The 27,531-nt window shown below is 41.1% G+C and overlaps 1 protein-coding gene across 4 annotated transcripts in view; it reads right to left on the bottom strand.

The window, feature by feature from the left end:
• Window positions 1-4,610: 4,610 nt before the first annotated feature.
• LOC139746976 (multidrug resistance-associated protein 1-like) overlaps window positions 4,611-27,531 on the bottom strand; it is a 44,137-nt gene continuing 21,216 nt past the window's right edge. For all 4 annotated transcript variants that reach the window (XM_071658669.1, XM_071658668.1, XM_071658667.1 and 1 more), the window contains exons 12-32: window positions 26,945-27,082; window positions 25,660-25,806; window positions 24,656-24,740; window positions 23,310-23,512; window positions 22,984-23,160; window positions 21,507-21,674; window positions 21,217-21,397; window positions 18,883-18,982; window positions 17,601-17,967; window positions 17,316-17,402; window positions 16,992-17,121; window positions 14,167-14,387; window positions 12,536-12,716; window positions 12,218-12,326; window positions 11,501-11,627; window positions 10,312-10,401; window positions 9,792-9,950; window positions 8,763-8,921; window positions 8,467-8,633; window positions 7,401-7,595; window positions 4,611-6,877 (exon numbers count right to left, since the gene is read on the bottom strand). In XM_071658669.1, coding sequence (XP_071514770.1) covers window positions 6,766-6,877; window positions 7,401-7,595; window positions 8,467-8,633; window positions 8,763-8,921; window positions 9,792-9,950; window positions 10,312-10,401; window positions 11,501-11,627; window positions 12,218-12,326; window positions 12,536-12,716; window positions 14,167-14,387; window positions 16,992-17,121; window positions 17,316-17,402; window positions 17,601-17,967; window positions 18,883-18,982; window positions 21,217-21,397; window positions 21,507-21,674; window positions 22,984-23,160; window positions 23,310-23,512; window positions 24,656-24,740; window positions 25,660-25,806; window positions 26,945-27,082 — 3,303 coding nt within the window. In that variant the 3' untranslated portion in view covers window positions 4,611-6,765. The remainder of the gene's footprint in view (window positions 6,878-7,400; window positions 7,596-8,466; window positions 8,634-8,762; window positions 8,922-9,791; window positions 9,951-10,311; window positions 10,402-11,500; window positions 11,628-12,217; window positions 12,327-12,535; window positions 12,717-14,166; window positions 14,388-16,991; window positions 17,122-17,315; window positions 17,403-17,600; window positions 17,968-18,882; window positions 18,983-21,216; window positions 21,398-21,506; window positions 21,675-22,983; window positions 23,161-23,309; window positions 23,513-24,655; window positions 24,741-25,659; window positions 25,807-26,944; window positions 27,083-27,531) is intronic.

Below are 27,531 nucleotides of genomic sequence, written 5' to 3'. Positions count from 1 at the left end.
GGCTAAGGCTGGTGTGTGTGTGTGTGTATGTGTGTATGTGTACTAACACAGGAAGAAAGACAGTTCACATATATACAAGGTTAAGGACGGGGTAACACGAGTATAAAACTCTCTCCCCGTAACACACACACACACACACACACACACACACACACACATGGTTCACTTGTCCCTATGCTTCAAGTGTCTACATTGTCTTTAAATGATTTTCAATGATTCTTGCTGTTTCACATGAAACGTTGAGGATCCAGATGGAACTTCCTACACACTGTGGACTAATGTTATAATTCTTGTCTGACAGATGGTGAACCGTGGCGGTGGCGGCAGACGTGGCGAGGACGCTGTGAACCTCTGGGGAAAACTTCCAAGGATCGTTCTGACCAGTGGAGGAGGCATCGCTGGTGGTGAGGCCAGCAAGACCCACCAGTGTCTGTACTGCTCTTATACCACCAACCTCCGATGTAATCTGCTGCGACACGAGAGAGTACACACTGGGGAGAAGCCATACCCTTGCCCCCACTGTGATTTTCGGTGTTCACAGAGCTGCGATCTTAAAAAACACATTCGTATTCATACTGGCGAAAAGCCTTTTGCGTGCGCACACTGTCCTTACCGTTCATCTCGGAAGGAAGTCTTGCGGAGTCACATGCGTACGCATGCAGCCAGTAAGGGGAGTTAAGCTAATTACGAAGAACTGTTCTTATCAAATCTTAAATTAGAAATAATTCAACGAATAGTGTCAGTCGTTATCGAGGATGTAATGAACTCTTTGGGAAGAGTCGGCCCTCACGACAGCACAAGTTTTGACTAGCTGCAAAGATATGTTCTGTTCGTCTGTGTGTATGTAAGTCTAGGGCCTTTGCCTCATGAGCGGAAGCTCTTCTACCACGTTTCCCTTATAAGATTTAAGGTACTCTAAGGTTCTACCGTGCCTCCATCACTTAGTGTGGTACGGACAAAATGATACACGAGTTCCTCGAAGCACAAATAATGAAGGTTGAGGAGTATTTACATAAACTATGGCAAACACAAAGTGACAGAACAATAGTCCTTATTCATAACTTCGTTCCATTTCTATCTGTTAGGCTTTTCTGGACCTTCTGCCTACTAAAGTTGGATAAGATATCGGTAAACAATTGGAGATCTTCACTACAATCTAAGACTTGAGTGCCTAGAGCAATTACGATAGGTTTAATGCTTCTATATGTTGTGAACTATCAATGCATATCCATATGTTATCCTTTATCTAAGTATGTACTCTTCACTATCATTACTAGTTAACGAGATGTTTATATTTTCTATGCACAGCTAAGTTACCATTATCACGTGAACTGCCATCCTTGTGATGGGAGAAAAATGTTTGGAAATAATCAATAAAGATGCATACTAGTAAAAAATGTTTGATTTACCTTTTCATACTTACTCTCTCTCGTTCTGTAACATTTCAAATCCAGATTAACGTCTATATGAAACATATGCATCTACAATGATTTTAGAGGAAAAAAAAAAATAGCACATTATTTTTTTAAACAAGTTGTGTGAGCATCGCTCTGCAGCTATCCGTCTTGGCTGAATCATTAGCGAAGGACCTGCCTCCTGGTGACCAGGCATGTGAAGCCTCTGTGAATGACTAGCTAAAAATCTGGCTAACTTTGTTTTATTGATCTTGTGGACAGTGTGGTGCCAAGTATCTTTCATGTGAAGAGATGTCGGAGGACAGTGTCAAATGGTGCGTTTATACTAGAAGTGTGTGGGAAAGGAGAGTGTGGTAAGTTAATCTATGATGCGTTGCGTGAGGTCCATGTGCTGTGTGGTAGCGGAGCGATGCGTTCAAAACCGTCCTAAAGAAACATGTTCACACAAAACCACACACCAGGAAGAGAGAGAGCATAGAACAACCACAGAGTCTAAACAACACCGTCACCAACTTAATTACTGGAAAGCAACCAGCAAACTGGCGTTCCTCAACTTAGCGATCTTAAACCAAAACTTTGGCGAGAGACAAGGACAATCCACATCTTCACACGATCAACTTGTAACCCAAACCATCATCTTTCAGAGACAAATATATTCAGGAAATGCGACTCAAATGTCAGCCACAAACCAGCCAAAATCATAAAAGCCCTACACATTGTCCACCCTGAAGCAACGGTTGCCCCACCCTTCCGTAGTTTCTTTATCATGTTGAAGACATAATTGTCTAACGTAAGGTCTGTAATCAGACCTACAATGCCTTCATCACTCACTGTGGTACGAAAATGATATACATTTCACCAGTGTTATGTGTTACGAAGCACAAATAAGGAAGGTTTATGAATATTTCCATGAACTATGGCAGACATAAGATGGAAAGAATTTTTATTCATTGCCTCATTCAGTTTTCATCTAACAATCATTTTGACTCAATGTAACATTAATGGAAAAGATATCAACGAAACACATGGAAAGGTTTGCTGTAGTTGAGTGCCTACAGGAATAACGGTAGGTTTAGGGCTTACTGATGTCCTAAATTATAATGTGCATTAATTGGTTATCATTTATGAATGTGTTCAACGGATATCCTTTCGATATATATTGAATTTTCACTGTCATGATCACCTTTCAAGATATCTACTTTTACTTTGCAAAGTTAAGTTACCACTATCCTGTGCTCGACGATCTCCATGAAGAAAATGTTTTGAAATAGTAAAAAATTCTGATAAGTAAAGATGTCTAAAGGTAACATTAGGGACAATTCAGTAATTTCACCGTTAGAGTTTTAGGTCGTTAGTCTAAAGGGCGATAACAGCCCATAACGAGGTAAGAAGTACGACTGGATACAACAAACCACCATGAAAACTTGGTCTTATGATGTACTTTATACATCAGGTTAAACAATATAGTGAAACAGATCAGTAAGTGAATAAACAAATGAGTCACAAAAATAGAAGCCGCGATCAACCAGTCTATATCAACCTATCATCATTAACTAGCATGTAAAATACACAATACAGAATATAAGATCATTCTTAATGAGACATTACAAATACACTTAACTGTAAGATGACGTCGACCCAGAACAGACAGGAGCACCAGATGGACGGTGGGGCAACAGACAGGAGCACCAGATGGACGGTGGGGCAACAGACAGGGGCACTAGATGGACGGCGGGGCAACAGACAGGAGCACCAGATGGACGGCGGGGCAACAGACAGGAGCACCAGATGGACGGTGGGGCAACAGACAGGGGCACTAGATGGACGGCGGGGCAACAGACAGGAGCACCAGATGGACGGTGGGGCAACAATAGCAGCAGACACAGTCGGTAGTGGTGTCGGGCCGGGATCAGTAGGGCACGGGTGATCACGCCAGGGAGGGTGGCTGGACTACACCGTTGCCAGATTGGTATCAAATATATACACATCTTGCACACCAGAGTCTCAGTAAACACTACGTGGCTGAATATATCACAACTTTGTCTTACGTAGAAAACTTAACAATCGTGGAAAATGTAATAAGACATAAAGATTTAATGTAACACAACAAAATATCAACTTTAATTACCCGCTACGAAACCCGACGAATAGGCGAGGGTCAGTAAACAAGAGTTTTTGATCCGTAACTAGCAGTAGGGCAGTTCAAACTATACCGTCCCATTACACATAGTTAATCACCGTGCAGACATCCAGTCCTGACACCTACTCTCTCTCTCTCTCTCTCTCTCTCTCTCTCTCTCTCTTCGGTCACATATACCACTTGTCAACAAGTAACTCATGCATACTCACCATTTCCCGCGTTAGCGAGGTAGCGTTCAGTTACAGATGACTGAGCCTCAGAGGGAAAATCCTCACTTGGCCCGAGTCTATGTTCCTTCTTTTGGAACAGTATGATCTGGGCGTCACCAGTCACTTTCAGAAAGTGAGTCGTGAGGAGAGAGCCTAGACGCTGTGCGTGGTGGCGCCTTACTCTGAAACAGGTCGATGCCATACATTCACATACCTATAGCAGAGACTGAGCCAACCAGCTACCAGCAGCCCAGCGGGACTTCGACGTTCGTCAGACTCAAGTCCAACTCGAAGTAAGAACACAGTAAATCCTTATAATGTGAGTCAGGCTTAATACTGTAGAAGAACACGTCAAAAGTAATCCCACAAGTAAGTCATGCAATAATGCAAAATAAGGTTGAAGACGTGTATACAGGAGGATGAAGACATGTGTACAGGAGGATGAAGACCTATAGACAGGAAGTTAAATAACTATAGACAAGGTTAAGACCTATAGACAGAAGGATGAAGACCTGTAGACAGAAGGATGAAGACTTATAGACAGAGGGATGAAGACCTGTAGACAGAAGGATGAAGACCTGTAGACAGAAGGATGAAGACTTGTAGACAGAAGGATGAAGACCTGTAGACAGAAGGATGAAGACTTGTAGACAGAAGGATGAAGACCTGTAGACAGAAGGATGAAGACCTGTAGACAGAGGGCTGAAGACCTGTAGACAGAAGGTTGAAGACCTGTATGTAGATAGGGATGTTTCGAATTTTGTTTTCAGTCGACATCTGTACCTCACACAACTTGTGCTGAACATTGAAAAAATGTAGGAAGCTGCTGACAAATAAAACAAGAGCAGACTGTAATACTGTATTATATGCATGAATCATGATACAAAAGCAGACTACAATACTCTACGAGGTGCCTGATTTATAAAACAAGAATAGACTGTAGTGCCCAAGTTACAATACAGTGTTTGAGGTTCGACATTTATAGCTTCATAAAGGTTCAATGATCGTCAGAATCCGTTACAGTATAGATCTGTTGTCCAAGTCTTGGTGGCTACATCCATCCAATCACAGGAAAGATTAGTCATAACAAGGAGCAGCATCGGCCACCTCAAGGTGCTTGTGTTGTCGTCTGTAAAGTACAGAGCAATAAGGTCTTGGCTTATTGCCTCTGCAAAGCCGATGAAGTGAGTGCTAGGTTCCTGCGGTATCCCTATGGCGCTGTCGTACAACTTAATACAGATCATATGGTCTTGGTTCGCTCAGCGTCATGGTGACAGTGATGCCACCCGAGTTCATAACAGCACAGACTTGATTCTTTCCTTGCCATGTTATCTGGAAGTTGTTCGCTATGGTACAGAGCAGTTCGAGCTGGGTCCATCCACCCTCAGAGTTTGGTGTTGGCCATTAGCCAGAGACGATGAGTATTGTTCAGCTAACGTCGTCAGTAACAGGGATGTGGGTCGTCAGTAGCAGAGATATGGGTCGTCAGTAGCAGCGGTGTGGGTCGTTTCATGATTACAGATTTTTTTCATCGTCGACAGATGCTATACATGACAGAAGCTATACATGACAGAAGCTATACATGACAGATGCTATACATGACAGATGCTATACATGACAGATGCTATACATGACAGATCACTTAAGAGAAAAATTGTTCTAACACTATTTTTTTGTTCAATATGCAATATACTCTTTCCTTCAAACATTTCAGATCTTTGCACCTCCCACATCTTGCAGTTGTACCATTTTCTCTTTCCATCACTCGTCTGCTGCATATATTATCCAAAACTCCCCCTGCATCCATTGTTTTCTATTTCCGTTATGTCCACACAATCCATATTGGAGCATAAATCGCCAACAGATCACTTCTTTCTATTCTTTAAAGTGTACGTTTCTCAATGTTTTCCTTCCTCCCCAAAAAGGAAATAGAATGCCATTATTTGCGCACTTTTTGTCATGTTGTTGCTGGAGAAATATGTTGCAGTGCAATAAGATGAACCACATCTTCCAACAGACCCCACAATATCGTCATTTCTATGTTATCCTTTTCATGAATCATCGGTAATGTGATCAATCACTTCTTGACCTGCAATCTAACATTCTCAATTACTTCAAACTATATTCGATGAAATGGGTTCCACTTCTGAGATGCATCCATATTACTCTTATCTACTCTAAATTAATCTTTCTGTGTATTTACACTCTCTGCGAACACAGTTTCTGCATAATACTTTCAGAACATTGTTTCAGCACACTTCCAGCACGCTATACCATGTCGTGTAGCGTCTCTTGCTGTTTCACTTGTGGAAACATTACCGTCCTCGTAAAGTTGAGATCCATAAATATCCAGACGTGCACCAATATCTGCTACTACTACTACTATTGTTAGTGAAGTGTTTTCCTGAGTTCTCTCACTAAGGAAGCATTGCAGAAATAATCTGTCTCACGTCATCTCTAACCACCAGATTCCTAAGACGTTCCTCTCATTTTTCCTTGCATGTCCTCTGTACATAGAACCTCATTGCTCCTTTCTATTACTTTCTACACATAGCGCTGTTGATACGTTCTACGGTCTTTTTCTATCTAGCTATTTTTCTATATTAACAAAGGCACTTTACAGCCAACTTAAACTACTCAGGATTTTTTTTTTTTTTTCATCAAGTCAAAGGTCTGGTCCGCACCCGCACAGCAACGCCTCCAACTTTCAACACACAAACGAAGACAACAGGTAGACTTTCGAGAGATTATCTATTGATTAAAAAAAGAAGAAAAAACAGTTGAATTACATAATAAATATGAGATGAGGGCCTTAGTATCCCATTTTCAAATAGGCAGACACCAGGCCATTATACTGTTCTAGTTTAGTTTCCAGAGGTCACTGCTTAAATCAGGGTCGAGTTCGCTGGTCTGTCATTTCTCGAACGGCGATGGGGTTCTTGCTATGTTCACCTTACGCTGGTCAGCGAAACTGTCGTTAAGAACTAACGTGTGGGAGTAATCATACCAGACGAGCATCTTTAGCCATGCCATAGAAAATGGAGTCGGGGCGCTCAAGTAACGCCGACGGGCTGTCGAACTCAGCAATGCTACCTTCCTTCAGCACCATCACCCTAAGGGCAGAAATGTCTCTTATGATTTTCAGACACAGAATAAATGCTTATAAAAAGTGAAATATAAATACAAGATACAGATACAGATCCCTAAGTTATAGTGCAAGGAAATTTTCAGTTCAGCAACTACAGTATGAAAAATCCGAAGAGCCAAGTATAACACAAAGGTAAGTGATAAATGATATAGAGTGATTTACTTTGTACAGTGTACGGTAAAGAGCATGACACATTCATTCACCTTTCAGAGTCCACGCACACTCACTACTATGATCCACGAGTCCATGAGTCGTACAGTATAATGATTGACCTAACATGAGTCCCTGAGGAGAGAAGCGTTATTTAGCAGCCAAACACTAATCTCTAATGTTAGTACGACATAGAAATTTCCCAGTTACAGCCCTAGTCACAGATGCGACGTGTAACCCAACTATCGCAATGCATGAAGAAGAAATATGATACAGTGACATGTTACACTGTACTACGTCACTGTCAAGATATCTGATAGTGATATATAGTGACTTACCGATCGCAGTCCATGATGGTGTTAAGACGGTGAGCTATAGTGAGGACGGTACAGTCAGTAAACTGGTTACGGATGGTCGTCTGGATGAGGTGGTCGGTGTGCAGGTCGACCGCTGCCGTCGCTTCGTCTAGCACAAGAACTTGTGAGTTCCGGAGCAGCGCCCGTGCTAGACATACCAACTGTCTCTGGCCAACACTGGAAGGAAATGTGTGTACTTTAGAGTAGATCCCTAGCTGTCTAGGCGGTTACTACAAGACTCAGAAACACTGGCTATAAAGGAAAACGGGTTTGCAGAAGAACGAAGACAAAGTAAAGGCGATACCAACAAATGGGTTGAATGGGAGAAAGCCTGATTATTTTTGTGTTCCTGAAAAAGACTATATGCTAGCAGGGATAATAGATGAAGGAAATTTGGGCTACTTAGAAATATAAAGTAAAGGTTTTGATAAAGCATGGATGAACGTAAATTAACTTGATAAAAGATAAACATTCAAGTGATTTCTTCATTTTATCTCTCATATCCCTTCATTTTCTTCTTAACCGAGATGGTCATGATCGGGCATGTTTTGACCTTGCCATTTCGGTCACTATAGTTTTGAGTAGACATACTTGTGTTAAGTGTGCCTCATTCTAAGTGCACCAGTATATTTCCCACAGCCCGACGATACCATTGCATTGAAAAAGAATTGACTATCTGTTACGATATTTAACTGTGCCACTTACAGCTCGTATCTGTTTTTATGCAAAAAATTTAATACAAAGTTTTTGCAATTACTCCAGCTTTATGTTATTAACTAGTGTTTATATTTGGTGCGTCAGCAACATATGAATTCAGTTACCTTGTGGATATGACAAAGACTTCCCGTTCCTGGTGACTTGTGAAGAAAGAAATTAGTACAGACATTTCTGGAATTGATTGATCTTTAAGATATTCATAATTCAGTTTGCTTTATTTACTCGTTTTATACGAACCAACAAGCTTCCTTATCACCAGTCTGTGTTGCTGTGTTTCGAAGCATCACACTAAACAGCTATTATCCCTTTGTCTCTCGGGCTGACGTATTACCTGAGGTTGGACCCATCCTCGTCGACAGTGTGCTCCAGACCCTGGGCTTGCTGGCGGACGTAGTCGCTAAGATGAGCGAGCTCGAGGGCTCGCCAGATGTCAGCGTCTTCGCAGACTCCAAATGGATCGAGGTTCAGACGGAGCGTCCCGCTAAACAGCACCGGGTCCTGGTGGTAGTTAAGACTGTTGTTATCTTGTTACTTTTGGGGTCATAGATGATGTTAATGTTTACGTTAACTCTAAACAGCATCATCCAACCTGATCATAACTACCGGTCGTTGGCTTCCCCCGCTCACCTGAGGTATGATGCTGATTTGACTCCTGAGATCATGGAGGCCAATCTTGGCAATGTTGATGTCATCAATGGCAATGTGTCCACCAGCGGCTTCAATGAGGCGAAATAGCGCCTGCATCAGGGAAGACTTGCCCGCGCCCGTCCTACCTACAATGCCGACCTGCACCGCGGTCAAGGGTTTATTATTCTTCTGGGCTGAAGAGAACATCTCTGAGGAATTACCAACTAAGATTCTATCAGAATCATACAACTTTAACTTATGACAAATGATACCGGAAGAAATTCTTGTGAAAGTTTATATATGCAGTATATGTTTGGTTTATACACACACACACACACACACACACACATACACACACACACATACACACACAAACACACAGCCTGAGCATGCAGGAGGGTGAAAGGTGTGCAAGGAATAGAATGAATTTGAACGATATGGTATACCGGGGTCGACGTGTTGTCAATGGATTGAACCAGGGCATGTGAAACATCTGGGGTAAACCTGGATGTGGAAAGGGAGCTGTGGTTTCGGCGCATTATACATGACAGCTAAAGACTGAGTTTGAAGGAATGTGGCTTTTGTTGTTTTTTCATAGCGCTACCTCGCGTGCGTGCGGGGGGAGGGGGTTGTCATTTCATGTGTGTCGGGGTGGCGACGAGAATGAATAAGGGCAGACAGTATGAATTATGTACATGTGTATACATGTATATGTCTTTGTATGTATATATATGTATACGTTGAAATGTATAGGTATGAATATGTGCGTGTGTGGACGTGTATGTATATACATGTGTATGTGGGTGGGTTGGGCCATTCTTTCGTCTGTTTCCTTGCGCTACCTCGCTAACGCGGGAGACAGCGACAAAGTATGATAAAAAATAATATATATATATATATATATATATATATATATATATATATATATATATATATATATATATATATATAAACCTTGGTTAGGGCATTCAGTTGCCCGTGTCGTGTCGTCTCAGCTAACAAAATACTTCGTCATCCGTTACAACCTACTTTCTCAGCGGGCTTGATGGAGCAAGTGATGCCCTTCAGAACCAGGTCCAGCCCCGGCCTGTACCGGGTCTTGTAGTTGTTGAAGGAGACGTGACCAGCCTCTGGCCACAATGCCGGTGGTGCTCCGTCTTCCACCTTCCATGCTGCTTCCTTCTTTATCTGACGAGGATATATGTATATATATATATATATATATATATATATATATATATATATATATATATATATATATATATATATATATACATATATATAAAGCTAGCATGATTACATATCAATGTACGTATGATTCATTAAGTATTTTTCTGGTGTTCCCACAAGGTACTAATTTCTCTTCTTATTCCGATGTATATAGATAGCTAACCCTCAACTTTATTCCAGTATGTATTTATCGAAATAAAGTTTTAGTCTTTTCTTTATATACGCATAGTATAGATACATGCATACATGAATTAATGATTACACATATGATTAGTCCTTACTTATACATTGGAATGAATACAGGAATTAAAATGCTTACCTTCATGTATTCGTTGATCCTTTCCACCGATACTATGTTCGCCTCCAGGTCCGACACAATCCGTACCACCCAATTCAGAATGTTTGTTATCTAGGAGGAAAAAAACTGTAATATAAACACTAGATCTGTACAACACGCTGTCTAGGTAGGTAAAATATAACATGGTATTACTTACATAGATGGTAAAGACAGACATCAAGCACCTTTCTTAGTTCCATGTTCACGGATCACACGGGGGAACCCTAGGTACACACTTCCTAATTCCAAACGATCTCAAGTGTGGGGCCAACAAGTTTACTGCCGCCAAGAGCTGAGTCGTCTTGCCTTCGTCTCCGTTTGATAGCTACTCTGTCAGTAACAGCATCTTTAGAAGGATTAGCCGAGAGAAGAGAACAATTATCGTTAATAATGTTAAAGCTGGAGAAAGGTTTGGTACAAGAGATAACCGACAAATGATTGTGAGGTAAATTTCAACTTGGAAAAAAAAGCTTCAGTAAAACTTTCAGAGCAGTGGTGGGATCCTGCGCCGGTCTTTTTCATGGACGAAGTCGAAATGGTTTGAGCGATGATGTAAAGATTTAGCACATAAGAAAGCAGCATATAAGAAACTCAGAGATACCAATACCTAAAATGATAGAGTAAATCATACAGAAACTGCGAAGAGAAACTAAGCGAATTATACGCGAAAATAAACGTGAGTATGAACTGTGTGTCGCTAAAAATAGCAAAAGATACACTAAGGAGTTTTACAGTTATATCTAAGGCAAGAGGGTCTTCACCCAGTCAATGAGTCTATCAATTACGGAAAACGGTAGCTTGTTCCAAGACAGCGAAGCCATGGCAAAGATCTGAGATGATTTTTAACACCTGTCTCTACTGCTGAAGACACAACTCATGTCCCAGATCCAACTGAATGAACATTTGGCAATGAACCAGGGGACAGAATCGGAACCTTAAAACGACTACAGTGGAAAAAGAATATTAGAAGCTTGTCTTTCTGAATGATATGACAACTGGCAGCTTGGAGTCATGTGATAAAATGAAGTTGGACGAAGATATACGACGGGAGGGGATGATTACACACACACACACACACACACACACACACACACACACACACACAGAGTAAGAAACTCCGGTTGCACTGTTAATATCAAATGATCACAAAGAAAATGACAATAAGACTTACATTCAGAGCGTAAGTAACGGAGAGGCCGACAATGCCTGGGCTGATGGTTTCCCTCCCTGCTACACCCAGGACGGAGGCCGCGAAGGTAATGACATTCCCCATGGTCTCCAACAGCACACCCAGCCACCTACAGTCAGACACGGTAGTTACACTCGTCTCTATTTAGAACTATTGTGTTATCTATATCTATTGGTCTGTTATCTATAACTACTGGTCTGTTATCTATAACTACTGGTCTGTTATCTATAACTGCTGGTCTGTTATCTTGCCTAGGGCGCTCTGTTAACGAAGGCGCATTAACGTAAGCACAAGCATGAGGTATACCACGAGTATTTCACTGTAACAGCATTATCTCATTGGAGAGTTATTTAGTGTATTTAGTGTGTGGCGGGGTGGCGACGAGAATGGATGAAGGCAACAAGTATGGATATGTACATGTTATATATATATATATATATATATATATATATATATATATATATATATATATATATATATATATATATATATATATACATATATATATGTCTGTGTATGTATTTGTATATATACGTCGAAATGTATGTGCATGTATGTGTGCGTGTGTGGGCGTTTATGTATATACATGTGTATGTGAGTGGGTTGGGTCATTCCTCGTCTATTTCCTTGCGCTACATCACTAATGCGGGAGACGGCGGTTAAGTATGATGATGAACAATGATATAACGTGGAACTTACCTGTTGACCCCTATGTTTATATATGCTGCTTTCAGACTACATTCTATCCTTCGAAGAGACTCATTGAAAAAATTACTCTGCTTCTTGTAAGCCCGAATTGTTGACACGCCTGCAAGAAAGATGAGGAAAGTGTTAGTGTGAGGATGTATTGTGACCAAACATCATAGCTACTAAGTCTATTGAGAGATGTGAGTGATAGATAATGGCGTATCGACCTTATCTAACATAATTTCAATTCTTCAAAAAGACCTTGTCTCTTATCACGAGGCGCCAGCGATTTCGCGGCTGCACTCCAACCAGGAGCAGGGAAACGCTTGCCTTGAATAGTTTCGTTGAAGTGTGAGTAGATGGGCGACTTGGAGACCGACTCAATACGCATAAGCTGCCTAGAGGTGGCGACGAACACCTGCTGGATGAAGTAGTATAGACCCATGATGGGAACGATGAACACGGCCGTGATGGGCGTGGCTGCCACTATCACAACCATCGTAGTGAACACCTGAAGCGAAGCCAACTTGGTTATACAGGTTAGGTTAGGTTAGGTTAGGTTAGGTTAGGTTAGGTTAGGTTAGGTTAGGTACAGGATACGCCTCATCCTCATCAATGTCTAACTGTGACAGGTATGAGTCCCAGCGTCCTGCTACAAAGGGCAAAATTGTCACAGTCGTATGACTAAAATGATTGTATGTATTCCAAGTCAAAAGGATCGTTTCCCTGACGAGTGTGGAGGTTCATAGTGTGTGCGTCTCGACACTGTCTTCGTTGCCTGACTGTCTGTATTCCTAGGTTTCTCAGAAAGAGTTGCAGCGACCCTTAGTTGACTACATGATTCATCAGTACAACTAAGTTCCCTTCCTTCTGCTTCAGTGTCTCTAGCCTCAGAGTGGTGTTCGCAGGTTAAGAAAGAATGCTAACTTCTGAAAGGTATAAGGAAGTTATAAAGCTGCCAGGAGGGAAGTCACTTGTTTACCAAATGGCGTTCTAGCTACGTCACTTCGTTTTATATCAACTGACTGTGATATTTCTCTCTTGTGTCTCCCCTGATATGAACATTACACGAAATTGCACTTGGGAACTTATCGTGTTTCATTTCCCCGTGGACTCATAGGAATATATATATATATATATATATATATATATATATATATATATATATATATATATATATATATATACATATATATATATATATATATATATATATATATATATATATATATATATATATATATATATATATATATATATATATATATATATATATATATATTATATATATATGTATATATATATATATATATATATATATATATATATATATATATATATATATATATATATATATATATCATTCATTTATTTTGCTTTGTCGCTGTCTCCCGCGTTAGCGAGGTAGCGCAAGGAAACAGACGAAAGAAATGGCCCAACCCACCCACATACACATGTATATACATACACGTCCACACACGGAAATATACATACCTATACATCTCAATGTACACATATATATTCACACACAGACATATACATATATACACATGTACATAATTCATACTGTCTGCCTTTATTTATTCCCATCTCCACCTCGCCACACATGGAATAACAACCCCCTCCCCCCTCATGTGTGCGAGGTAGCGCTAGGAAAAGACAACAAAGGCCCCATTCGTTCACACTCAGTCTCTAGCAGTCATGTAATAATGCACCGAAACCACAGCTCCCTTTCCACATTCAGGCCCCACTTTCCATTGATTGATATATATATATATATATATATATATATATATATATATATATATATATATATATATATATATATATATATATATATATATATAATGATATTAATGATAATAAAGAAATCATCTATGCATTCTTTCTGTACGAGATGTAGTTTTGAAATACTTAGGCTTTTCAGGTATACCAAAAAGCAGTCGGAAAACATCACTGACTTGGAAGATGTTGTTGATGAAGGCCCGGATGATCCCAGGTAGAACGGTGTCCAGGGCGTTGATGTCCTTACTGAAGCGGTTCATGATGCGACCGCTGGGGTTGGTGTCGAAAAAGCTCATGGGAAGCCGGATGATGGTGTGGAGGAGGCCATCATGGAGGTCCCGGGATGCGCGGACGCCACCCAGCATGAGACACAACATCCCCACGAACAAGAAGAAAGCTGGGAGAGAGGAATATTACCTTGATAACCACAAGGGAAAGCTGGAGAGAGGAATATTACCTTGATAACTACAAGGGAAAGCTGGGGAGAGGAATATTACCTTGATAACCACAAGGGAAAGCTGGAGAGAGGAATATTACCTTGATAACCACAAGGGAAAGCTGGGGAGAGGAATATTACCTTGATAACCACAAGGGAAAGCTGGGGAGAGGAATATTACCTTGATAACTACAAGGGAAAGCTGGGGAGAGGAATATTACCTTGATAACTACAAGGGAAAGCTGGAGAGAGGAATATTACCTTGATAACCACAAGGGAAAGCTGGAGAGAGGAATATTACCTTGATAACCACAAGGGAAAGCTGGAGAGAGGAATATTACCTTGATAACCACAAGGGAAAGCTGGAGAGAGGAATATTACCTTGATAACCACAAGGGAAAGCTGGAGAGAGGAATATTACCTTGATAACCACAAGGGAAAGCTGGGGAGAGGAATATTACCTTGATAACTACAAGGGAAAGCTGGGGAGAGGAATATTACCTTGATAACTACAAGGGAAAGCTGGAGAGAGGAATATTACCTTGATAACCACAAGGGAAAGCTGGGGAGAGGAATATTACCTTGATAACTACAAGGGAAAGCTGGGGAGAGGAATATTACCTTGATAACCACAAGGGAAAGCTGGGGAGAGGAATATTACCTTGATAACCACAAGGGAAAGCTGGGAGAGGAATATTACATTGATAACCACAAGGGAAAGCTGGGAGAGGAATATTACCTTGATAACCACAAGGGAAAGCTGGGGAGAGGAATATTACCTTGATAACTACAAGGGAAAGCTGGGAGAGGAATATTACCTTGATAACCACAAGGGAAAGCTGGGGAGAGGAATATTACCTTGATAACTACAAGGGAAAGCTGGGAGAGGAATATTACCTTGATAACCACAAGGGAAAGCTGGGAGAGGAATATTACATTGATAACCACAAGGGAAAGCTGGGGAGAGGAATATTACCTTGATAACCACAAGGGAAAGCTGGGGAGAGGAATATTACCTTGATAACTACAAGGGAAAGCTGGGGAGAGGAATATTACCTTGATAACTACAAGGGAAAGCTGGGAGAGAGGAATATTACCTTGATAACCACAAGGGAAAGCTGGGGAGAGGAATATTACCTTGATAACTACAAGGGAAAGCTGGGAGAGAGGAATATTACCTTGATAACTACAAGGGAAAGCTGGGGAGAGGAATATTACCTTGATAACCACAAGGGAAAGCTGGGGAGAGGAATATTACCTTGATAACTACAAGGGAAAGCTGGGGAGAGGAATATTACCTTGATAACTACAAGGGAAAGCTGGGAGAGAGGAATATTACCTTGATAACCACAAGGGAAAGCTGGGGAGAGGAATATTACCTTGATAACTACAAGGGAAAGCTGGGGAGAGGAATATTACCTTGATAACTACAAGGGAAAGCTGGGGAGAGGAATATTACCTTGATAACTACAAGGGAAAGCTGGGGAGAGGAATATTACCTTGATAACCACAAGGGAAAGCTGGGGAGAGGAATATTACCTTGATAACTACAAGGGAAAGCTGGGAGAGAGGAATATTACCTTGATAACTACAAGGGAAAGCTGGGAGAGAGGAATATTACCTTGATAACCACAAGGGAAAGCTGGGGAGAGGAATATTACTTTGATAACTACAAGGGAAAGCTGGGGAGAGGAATATTACCTTGATAACTACAAGGGAAAGCTGGGGAGAGGAATATTACCTTGATAACTACAAGGGAAAGCTGGGGGGGAGGAATATTACTTTAACAACCACAAGGGAAAGCTGGGGGAGGAATATTACCTTAACAACCCCAAGGAAATAACACTAATACATACATATACACGACCTATGGCATTGGTGGTCACATTTCCTACTTGACCTTCCCACCTGACCCCTCACCTGACGAGGTCAGGCACCTTGTGTGTCACACACACATTTCTGTAAAACCTACATTTGTTCATTAGTTCTGTACCCAGGTATACGGGAGCTTAAGGATCCAAAGAGATGGAAAACATGTGCCGAATATAATTGATGAATTCGAATCTTGGAGTAATGGGGGAAGGGAGGGTCATGTGTCCATTAAGAAGAAGAAAAAAAACCCTGAAATTCAGTCTTATAGAAACGCAACTGAGGATACAAGGAAAGGGTTGTGGGTGTAGGGACACGGCTGAAGAATTCTGAGAAAGACAACGACGTACGTGTGAATGTTATCTCAGTAAAAGCAAATTTCATGTTGGAGAGAATAAAGAGAACTTTCATACTTATGAATAACAAATGTTCATCCCAAACCTTGTTGAGAGACACTGGTATGATGGAGAAAGGTTCTCCAATTACTCCCTGAAGTAGAGGAAATAAAGACTGGAACGTTTCAACACAGAAGATATCCACAAAGAAACTTAACTGAAGTTTTGAAGTAGTCACATCTCGTGTGTGTGTGTGTGTGTGTGTGTGTGTGTGTGTGTTTGTGTGTTCACATTAAGTTAATTTGAGACCTCGCAAACTCAGTGCTTTGGCGACCATCTCAAAGATATCAATATTTCTTACCTTGACTAATGCCGAATGCGCCATAGACAGCCAGGAACACGTCCTTGTCAACCACAGTCTCATTGGTGGCGTTCAAATGTGCTGAACTGGACCAATGGGAAAGCCACACGTTGCTGCCGGCGTTGCTAGCCTGTAGGGAAAGAATATATATATATATATATATATATATATATATATATATATATATATATATATATATATATATATATATATATATATGTATATATATATATATATATATATATAAATATACATCAAATATATCTATATCTATATTGACTCAATGAATTTGAATAAACTGAACATATAATGAATGGAACCTACTTGTCCTAAAGACACGAAGACGATAGGGATGATGACGAAGATCATTCCCATTGCTCTTCCGTACACCAGGTACACCAGGCGAGCCACCTGTGGATGACAGAACAGCAGCAACACTTTTTTAGCCCAAGTTCCCGGTCATCAAGAATGGCGTGTGTGTGTGTGTGTGTGTGTGTATGTGTGTGTGTGTTGATATCACGTTCGTCAAACATATTTGATCATTAAGCCGTTTCTTTGATAGGTAGATGGTAGATATAACGTTTTACCTTACGTGCATCACACACTTACCTTGCCTGTCTGAGAAATTTCTTCATCAATCAACTTCTGACCTTCTCTAACTGACGATTTCCCACCAGCACTGAGCTTCGCCTCTGTATTAGTTGGGTTCTTTGATCCAGAGCCATAATTAGTCATCCTTAGATTCATGGACGAACTATCGTAGTCTTTGGGATCACTACCATCATGGTGGGCGCTGGTGGAACTAGGACGGCTGTTGGTTGTATGTGATCGAGATGCGACGTTGTTAAGATGACCCTGGTACAGGAGCGGCCAACTGTCATTGTGGCTCTCCACCACTGGACGCCAGGAGCAGCGCTTGCCGTACCCTGCATCAGTCTCGCTCACACTCCTGTGTCGGCCGCTCACATGTCGCTCTCTGGGGAGACAAATATATCATTCACCAGAGCTCTTGATTATATATACATACATACATACATACATACATACATATATATATATATATATATATATATATATATATATATATATATATATATATATATATATATATATATATATATATAAAGAGCGTGGTTGAGAGAGCAGAAGAGGGTTTTTTGAAATGGTTTGGGCACATGGAGAGAATGAGTGAGGAAAGATTGACCAAGAGGATATATGTGTCGGAGGTGGAGGGAACGAGGAGAAGAGGGAGACCAAATTGGAGGTGGAAAGATGGAGTGAAAAAGATTTTGTGTGATCGGGGCCTGAACATGCAGGAGGGTGAAAGGAGGGCAAGGAATAGAGTGAATTGGAGTCATGTGGTATACTGGGGTTGACGTGCTGTCAGTGGATTGAATCAAGGCATGTGAAGCGTCTGGGGTAAACCATGGAAAGCTGTGTAGGTATGTATATTTGCGTGTGTGGACGTATGTATATACATGTGTATGGGGGTGGGTTGGGCCATTTCTTTCGTCTGTTTCCTTGCGCTACCTCGCAAACGCGGGAGACAGCGGCAAAAAAAAAAAAAAAAAAAAAAAAAAAAAATATATATATATATATATATATATATATATGTATATATATATATATATATATATGTGTGTGTGTGTGTGTGTGTGTGTGTGTGTGTGTGTGTGTCTGTTACCGCACTCCTGCTTGGAGTTACACCGTCAAGTTTCCTACGCTGCGTCGGAAGTACAGCTTCGCTAAAGAACGTATCATCACAAAGGAGTCCATCATTTCCCTCCTCCTAAGTAGCAAAGCCATCCCCTCTCTCCCTCCCTTCCTCCTTCCCTCCCTTCGAGGCAAAGTCTCATCACAGAACCTGATCCTCACCTTATGAGTGTCTCACCTGATACTGCTGGTGTGGGAGCTTCTCCTGAAGGACAGCTGACGAAGGAGGACGTCTCCGCCAGCCACGTCCTCTAGATGGTCACACAGTTCCTCCAGTTCTGTAGTTGAATGACATTTGCTACCATCTTGAGTCGTATGAACAGGAGTACCACTGTAATCACAACTACTACAACTACTGTAGAGTACAAATGCATCATATAGAAGTACCCTTATACCTACCTCAATTTATGACGTCCTTTTATCTTAATGTGTAATGCATGGAGCTAGGATCATTCCCTTATTTGCTTCATTCCTTGTGATGCTGCCTGCACTTATATATCATTCTGCGTATTACAGTAAATGAAAAAGCCATTCTAATATCGCCAAAATTATGATTATAAACAGATTATGAAAATATTACAAGCCTAAATACAAGTGGAGGTTATAACTTCAGTTTCCACTTTCTAAAGAGCTACAGTTTTCATTTTTACTTTTTAGCCTAACCTTAGGTCACAGTAGTACCACAGATTATTGTACGAATATTGGACATGGTATTACATGAATACCATGTTCATCCTGAGATGGTAACATGGTCTCAAGTCTCCGCGCAAGGAAACGCCGGAGTACTGCCAAAACATGTGATCTAACATGGACAGTTATGCTATACATCCAGTGTAGTTTATCACTTGATCTCCGTGGTGTAGCAGTTGGTGATGCTGACTGTGATGCATCAACTGTCGCCAGGGATTGAGCTCGCATGGGTTCGAATCCAGGTCGAGGCAAGCGTTCTGCGGCAAACCTAGCCATTCATCCTCCCCAAGGTGCTGTGCAATAAACTGGGTACCTGGCTACGGCTAGAGTATATATATATATATATATATATATATATATATATATATATATATATATATATATATATATATATATATATATATATATATATATATATATATCAGCTTTCTTCTTTCATACACTTTACCAAACTCAGTCACCAGTTTCTGCAGTTTCTCACTCGAATCAGCCACAAGCGTTGTATCATCAGCGAACAACAACTGACTCACTTCCCAAGCCCTCTCATCCACAACAGACTGCATACTTAACCCTCCCTCCAAAACTCTTGCATTCACCTGCCTAACAACCCCATCCATAAACAAATTAAACAAACATGAAGACATCACGCACCCCTGCAGCAAACCAACATTCACTGAGAACCGACCACTTTCCTCTCTTCCTACTCGTACACATGCCTTACATCCTCGATAAAAACTTTTCACTGCTTCTAGCAACTTGCCTCCCACACCATATACTCTTAATACCTTCCACAGAGCATCTCTATCAACTCTATCATATGCCTTCTCCAGATCCATAAATGCTACATACAAATCCATTTGTTTTTCTGAATATTTCTCACATTCTTCAAAGGAAACACCTGATCCACACATACTCTACCACTTCTGAAACCACACTGCTCTTCCCCAGTCTGATGCTCTGTACATGCCTTCACCCTCTCAATCAATACCCTCCCATATAATTTACCAGGAACACTTACCTTTATCCCTTCTGCCTTTGCACAATGGCACTATGCATGCATTCCGCCAATCTTCAGGCACTTCATCATGAGCCATACATACATTGAATATTCTCGCCAACCAGTCAACAACACAGTCACCCCTCTTTTTTGATAAATTCCACTGCAATACCATCCAAACCCGCCGCCTTGCCGGCTTTCATCTTCCGCAAAGCTTTCACTATCTCTTCTCTGCTTACCAAATCATTCTCCGTGACCCTCTCACTTTGCACACCACCTCGACCAAAACACCCTATATCTGCCAATCTATCATCAAATACATTCAACAAACCTTCTAAATACTCACTCCATCTCCTTCTCACATCACCACTACTTGTTATTACCTCCCCATTAGCCCCCTTCACCGATGTTCCCATTTGTTCTCTTTTCTTACGTACTTTATTTACCTCCTTCCAAAACATCTTTTTATTCTCCCTAAAATTTTATGATACTCTCTCACCCAAACTCTCATCTATCCTCTTTTTCATCTCTTACACCTTTCTCTTGACCTCCTGCCTCTTTCTTTTATACATCTCACACTCATCTCCACTATTTCCCTGCAAAACTCGTCCAAATGCCTCCCTCTTCTCTTTCACTAATAATATTACTTCTTCATCCCACCACTCACAACGTTTTCTAATCTGCCCACCTACCACGCTTCTCATGCCACAAGCATCTTTTGCGCAAGCCATCACTGCTTGCGCAAAAGACCTGAACATCGAAGTACAGGTCTTTGGAATAATTTGTCTTACAAACTTTCATCATCTTTTTGGACGGAAATCCTACCTTTCTCTGCGTCTTCTTCCTCCATGTCATGAATGTGTTGCACAATGTACTGAGCAAAGTCTCCTCCTGATGCCAGAAGGTTGTTATAACTCCCCTTCTCCCCGAGTCTTCCATTCTTCAGGACGATAATCTCGTCCACTTGAGGCAGGAACGTTACAGCATGAGTTACCAAGATACGAGTCTGTGGGAAAGTGAGAATAAGACATATCACTTGGTAAATCTTGAAGCGCCTGCCTCATATCATCATCTTGAAGTGCTCCTTGCTTTTTAGCGTGAGTGAGTTTGCTTACCTTACCCTGTAGTATACCACAGGGACCTATAACGTTCTCGAAGATGTGTTTCCCCACATGAGCGTCCACAGCGCTGAGCGGGTCGTCCAGCAAGACTATCCCCGCCCTGCTGTACGCCGCCCGGGCCAGGGCCACACGCTGCTTCTGGCCACCGCTAATGTTGATACCCTGTGGGGAGATGTGCTTCGCTAAGAGAAACGTGCGCTGCTAAATGTTATATCTCGTCTCTGTCAAAGTTCCACAGAGATCCTCTAATACACAATACAGTCGACAGTTTTAGTAATTTGCTGGTACAGGAAACGGAAGATTTTTCTATGATTTAAGCATTATCTATGAAATAAAGTTCTCACTTGGAGCATCCGAAGCTTTCATGGGTAAATCTTGATTTACGAGAGCCCAACATTATGTGACCGTATGAACCTTCCTCTGGGCCTGCCTTACTTTGAACATTTTGTTAAGATTACTCATCTTCTGAAGGCCTGCGACATCAAGGTATCACTCAAAAATCTTAATGCAATTAGAAAGTCATTCAACAAGAACTCTCCTTTTAACTCCTATGGTTGTATGTACTATAATGGTTGTATGTACTATAATGGTTGTATGTACTATAATGATTGCACGTACTATAATGGTTGTATGTGCTATAATAGTTGTATGTACTATAATGGTTGTATATACTATAATGGTTGTATGTACTATAATGGTTGCACGTACTATAATGGTTGTATGTACTATAATGGTTGTATGTACTATAATAGTTGTATGTACTATAATGGTTGTATGTACTATAATGGTTGTATGTACTATAATGGTTGTACGTACTATAATGGTTGTACGTGACAATGAACAACAGCAAGATGAATGAGGAAAAAGATATAGGAAATCGACCACACACGTGCGATAACCAACACCATTTGCCTCCTTCGTTTCCAACCATACCTTACCTTTTACTACCATTTATTACCTAACTACCTTATTGAAAAAAAAAGGTGCGTTATTACAGAACAAGATAGAGTACAGGTGTAAAAGAAGATGATATAGAAAGAAAAGGAGTTTGTGAATGCGTCAGTGACATATATAGAGTGAAGGAGTAAGCGTGAAAGGAGGTATGACTGACAGACTGGAGAATAGGACGATATGTGCCAGAAGTGTCGTATTAAAGTGAGGGAGTGTGTGTGAGTGAGGTGTGCTGACAGTGAGGCGGATGTCGTGACAATATGAGGGAGTCCTGGATGATGGATTTCTTCATGTACAGAGATGGACCCTGAGGACACAATGGGAGTATTATCATACAGTGTGGGAATATGAAGTGAGAATGGTGTCATAACAGAGTGTGAGAACAGAGAGTAAGGTGTGAGGGTACAGAAGGTGACAGAGAGTATATGGAAAAGCTGATGTAGTTATTAAAGTAGTAAGATTCAAATTTCTTCTTCCTTTAAACAAGTACCAGTCCTAACTGAGGGGTACATGAGCTTACCTTTTCCCCAATCTCTGTCAAGTCTCCTGCAGGGAGCATGTCCAGATCCGCTTGGAGTGCACACGCTCTCACAACTTTCCAGTAGCGATGATGCTCAAAAGGCTGACCCCAGATAATGTTATCCCTCAGAGTGGCGTTCTGTAGCCACGCCTGTTGAGGCACATACGCTAAGTTGCCCTGAGAAACAAAGGAACGTGACAAATTGTTAATAACTTCTTCCGAATGGAATCAAACCAAGCCTGTCAAGCAAGGACATGAATTTGAAGTTGTTCTACCAACTTGAGGTTATCAATAATTATATAATCAGCTTGCAAAGAGTCACTCACATTGACTATAACCTTGCCAGCATCCTTCCTCATCTCCCCCAGTAACGCGGCCAGCAGAGAACTCTTGCCCGAACCAACTGTCCCTACCAGCGCCACCAACTGACCCTTGAGAATTTTAAAGTCTATATCTTGTAGCTGCCAGCTGGTCTGTCCCTCCTCTCCTTCCCAGCTGAACTGGCCCCCACGCACCACCACTGCGCCATCTGCAAGAAATTATACGGTGAATCTTCTCAGTTTTGTCACAAGGTATTCACAGAAATACGGGCATGATTCTTGAAGCGGTTGTAGCGAAGTGAGAGTCTCTAAGGCTGAGTAAACGGCGTCAGGGGTAATAGATGCCATAATAAGAACTCACCACAAATGCCTATCTTATACCCACTGGAGAGTAGGTTCAGATTCTCATGAAGTAGTGTTAGTAAACGTATTGTATCCTCATTCAACCTTACGATTCTGACACGATCATGTTCACTCGTTTCCTCATTCCTCACTCTCGTCACTTCTCCCACCTTTGACCTGGCATACAAGTACTCTCTTAGTTCTCATTTCTACCTTTATTTTCTTCGTGTACTCATATCACCTCTGTACAACCCATCTTAGTTATCTGTTACTTTTCAAATTCTTCCATTACCTTATAAATTCCAACTTTTCATGCAACTAAACCCATAATTCCCCTTTTTTCTACATGTTTCATCATAATTGTCTACACTCTGCTCTTCAGCCAAACATCAGAATAAGTTATATCTCTCCTGACATTAGTTCTCTCTCTCTCTCTCTCTCTCTCTCTCTCTCTCTCTCTCTCTCTCTCTCTCTCTCTCGGTCCTGGTGCTAGTTGACAGACGACTACAGAAAAGAATGGTACAAAAATTATCCTGATAGTGAGGTATTTTGATCCATCACTTATATCCTAGGTTAAGTTAGAGCTATGATATCTTACTGTTACTTCTAAGGTAGGTTAAAGTTATGATATCTTCCTGTTACTTCTAAGGACAAGTTAGAGCTATTATATCTAACCTTTACTAATTAGGTTACGTTAGAGCTACGATATTGAACTCTAACTTCTAAGGTTAAGTTAGAGCTGTGATATCTTACTGTTACTTCTAAGGTAGGTTAAAGTTATGATATCTTCCTGTTACTTCTAAGGACAAGTTAGAGCTATTATATCTAACCTTTACTAATTAGGTTACGTTAGAGCTACGATATTGAACTCTAACTTCTAAGGTTAAGTTAGAGCTCTGATATCTTACTGTTACTTCTAAGGTTAGGTTAATGTTATGATATCTTACTGTAGTACAAAAGAGAGGCTAAAGATATCTCACTGTTGGTTAAAATATATACATATTACTCACGCTCGGAAGGCTCACTGTTCACTGCCATAGGATCTAGTTCGGAGGAGGAAATGTATTTCTCCATTCTCTTCACTGCCACACTTGCCTTGGGAAATAAAACGTGAACATATACCAACCGACATATTTATGAAACTGAATTGATATTCATATACTCTCCCTTTCTTGATATTACCGTCGTTTCCCACTTCCGCTAGGTAACGCCAGGCTTACACAAACACCTGCCATATTTGTCAATAGCCACTCTCTCACCGATATATGTTCACTGAACACCAAACCAGAACCCACCATCCACAGCCAGACTCACAGACCAGTCCATGGTTTCCCGTGACTGTTCCTATGTCCAGCTTCATCTCAATGACAATACGTCTCCTCCCCTCCCCATATAGCGCCTCGCTTCAAATCACTCTTTCTCATGCACGCCTCTCGCCTTCCAGAATAATCAGGCACCAGTAACTCAAAGTCTTGTTCATTCCAGCTGTCCATATCTTTCTCTGTCTTCCACTTACCCACTGTTCCCTCCACTTTTCACACGTAGATTCTATCCGTCATCTTTATTTGCTTATTTTCTCTGTATGTCAAAGTTATTTCAGTAGCCTTATTACCATGACAGGCAAAGTCCTCTTTTTACAAGCTTGGAGACTTACATTAATCTGGTAACAACCATTATTCTATTTTTTTTTCTCAATTTTCTAATCAAATTAAATCGAACATTATAGATGCTTGACCTGTGCTAGGTGACTTGGGTAGCTCATGAAAACTAGATCATAAACTTCGAATAGTTCTTAGCGAGAGAGATAGATAGATAGATAGAGAGAGAGAGAGAGAGAGAGAGAGAGAGAGAGAGAGAGAGAGAGAGAGAGAGAGAGAGAGAGAGAGAGAGAGAGAGAGAGAGAGAGAGAGAGAGAGAGAGAGAGAGAGAGAGAGAGAATGCACAATATCATTTCAGATTATCACAAATGGAACTGAAGAGACGTTGCATTTCCGTGAGTGACATTCCTCTATACCTGGATGAGTTGGGAAATAACGTTGGGCATCTGTATCATGGGCATCCGCATTATATTGAAGAGAGCGATGGACACAAAGGCGGTCTCAGCGTCCAGCACATTCTCCGCTGACACAAGCAGGAAGGTGGTGAAGGTGGCCAGAGCTACCTGGAACAGAAGATACCGTAACTGGAGTCACTATAGCAAGACGAGCTACCTGGAACAGAAGATACCGTAACTGGAGTCACTGTAGCAAGACGAGCTACCTGGAACAGATGATATCGTAACTGGAGTCACTGTAGCAAGACGAGCTACCTGGAACAGAAGATATCGTAACTGGAGTCACTGTAGCAAGACGAGCTACCTGGAACAGAAGATATCGTAACTGGAGTCACTATAGCAAGACGAGCTACCTGGAACAGAAGATACCGTAACTGGAGTCACTGTAGCAAGAGGAGCTACCTGGAACAGAAGATATCGTAACTGGAGTCACTATAGCAAGAGGAGCTACCTGGAACAGAAGATATCGTAACTGGAGTCACTATAGCAAGACGAGCTACCTGGAACAGAAGATATCGTAACTGGAGTCACTGTAGCAAGACGAGCTACCTGGAACAGAAGATATCGTAACTAGAGTCACTATAGGAAGATAAACACCTCAGATGGCGAAAAGAAAAGGGTTTTTGGTGAAAAACTGGAATGATAACACTGTCGGAAAGGAAGGTAAGGAATAACGAAATAACAAACAAGATTTTTATTTTTTTTAGATGACTTTAACACATGAATTTGTGTATATCTGAAAACACAGTTGGGGTAGTTTGTGTAGTAGGATGAGAGACGACACAGGGAGCCATGTGTGTAAACATATCAATATTTCCAAGTCCTATTGAACCTATAGACATGAAAACTGACAGAATAAGAAATTGAATTATTGTTTGGTACAAAGATATACATATATGAATAACAGGAGACGTACATAATATTACTGGAACTGTGTGAATGAAAAGATCTCGCAGTCTACGTCAGTGATCAGGCATATCTTCAGTTATAATGACGTAATCATGTGATGCTAATGATACTGGCTATCAAAATAACAGGAGCAAGACTCTCTCAGATTAGTTAAAGATGATAACAAATCATAACTAACTTAGCACGTGGAAATGATAAGTTCAATCTGATTATCCAAACATGCCTCAAAAAGAAAAAAGATGAAAGATGGACCGGGTAAATATAAAACAATTATTAAAGAATATCTAATGACACACACACAAAAAAAGGAATTCGTGTGATACTATAGAAAACGTACCATGTAAGGAGCAACGTGGAAAATGAAAGAACTAAACGCCTGTAGTACACCACACGTCTTATATAATTTCATTTCCTCTTTCCTCACAGCATCAATCTTGGCACTAAACGCTGCTTCCCAAGCATAGAACTTGAGAACCTGAGGGAAGGAGACAAAAACATTGATTACACTGATTGCATCATGGTCATTTCCATTGTCTTTTTACACACACACACACACACACACACACACACACACACGGAGCCTTCGTCCGGATTAGGCTAGCGTTACTGACCATGAATTAGCACAGCCTTGGGGCCCGAGCATGGGTTCAAGTCCTCTGGGCGAAGCAGTTGACCCGCACTCAACCCATGTGTTCATCCTCTCCTCGAGGTGGACAAATGGGTATCTGGCTTAGACTGGTGTGTGTGTGTGTGTGTGTGTGTGTGTGTGTGTGTGTGTGTGTGTGTGTGTGTGTGTGTGGTTTTCTTACAGCGTCCCCAGGCACAGGTTTGTATGTTGCTGTAAGGCAGACTTGTCTTACTTGTCTTGTAAGTGTGAGTATGTGATAGGTAGTTTGAGTTAGTGTGAGATGATTAACAACAGTG

This window comes from Panulirus ornatus, chromosome 67, assembly GCF_036320965.1.
Source record: "Panulirus ornatus isolate Po-2019 chromosome 67, ASM3632096v1, whole genome shotgun sequence".
NCBI lineage: Eukaryota > Metazoa > Arthropoda > Malacostraca > Decapoda > Palinuridae > Panulirus > Panulirus ornatus.
Note: the sequence above shows the minus strand (reverse complement) of the source record. Positions and strands in the feature narration are given on the sequence as shown.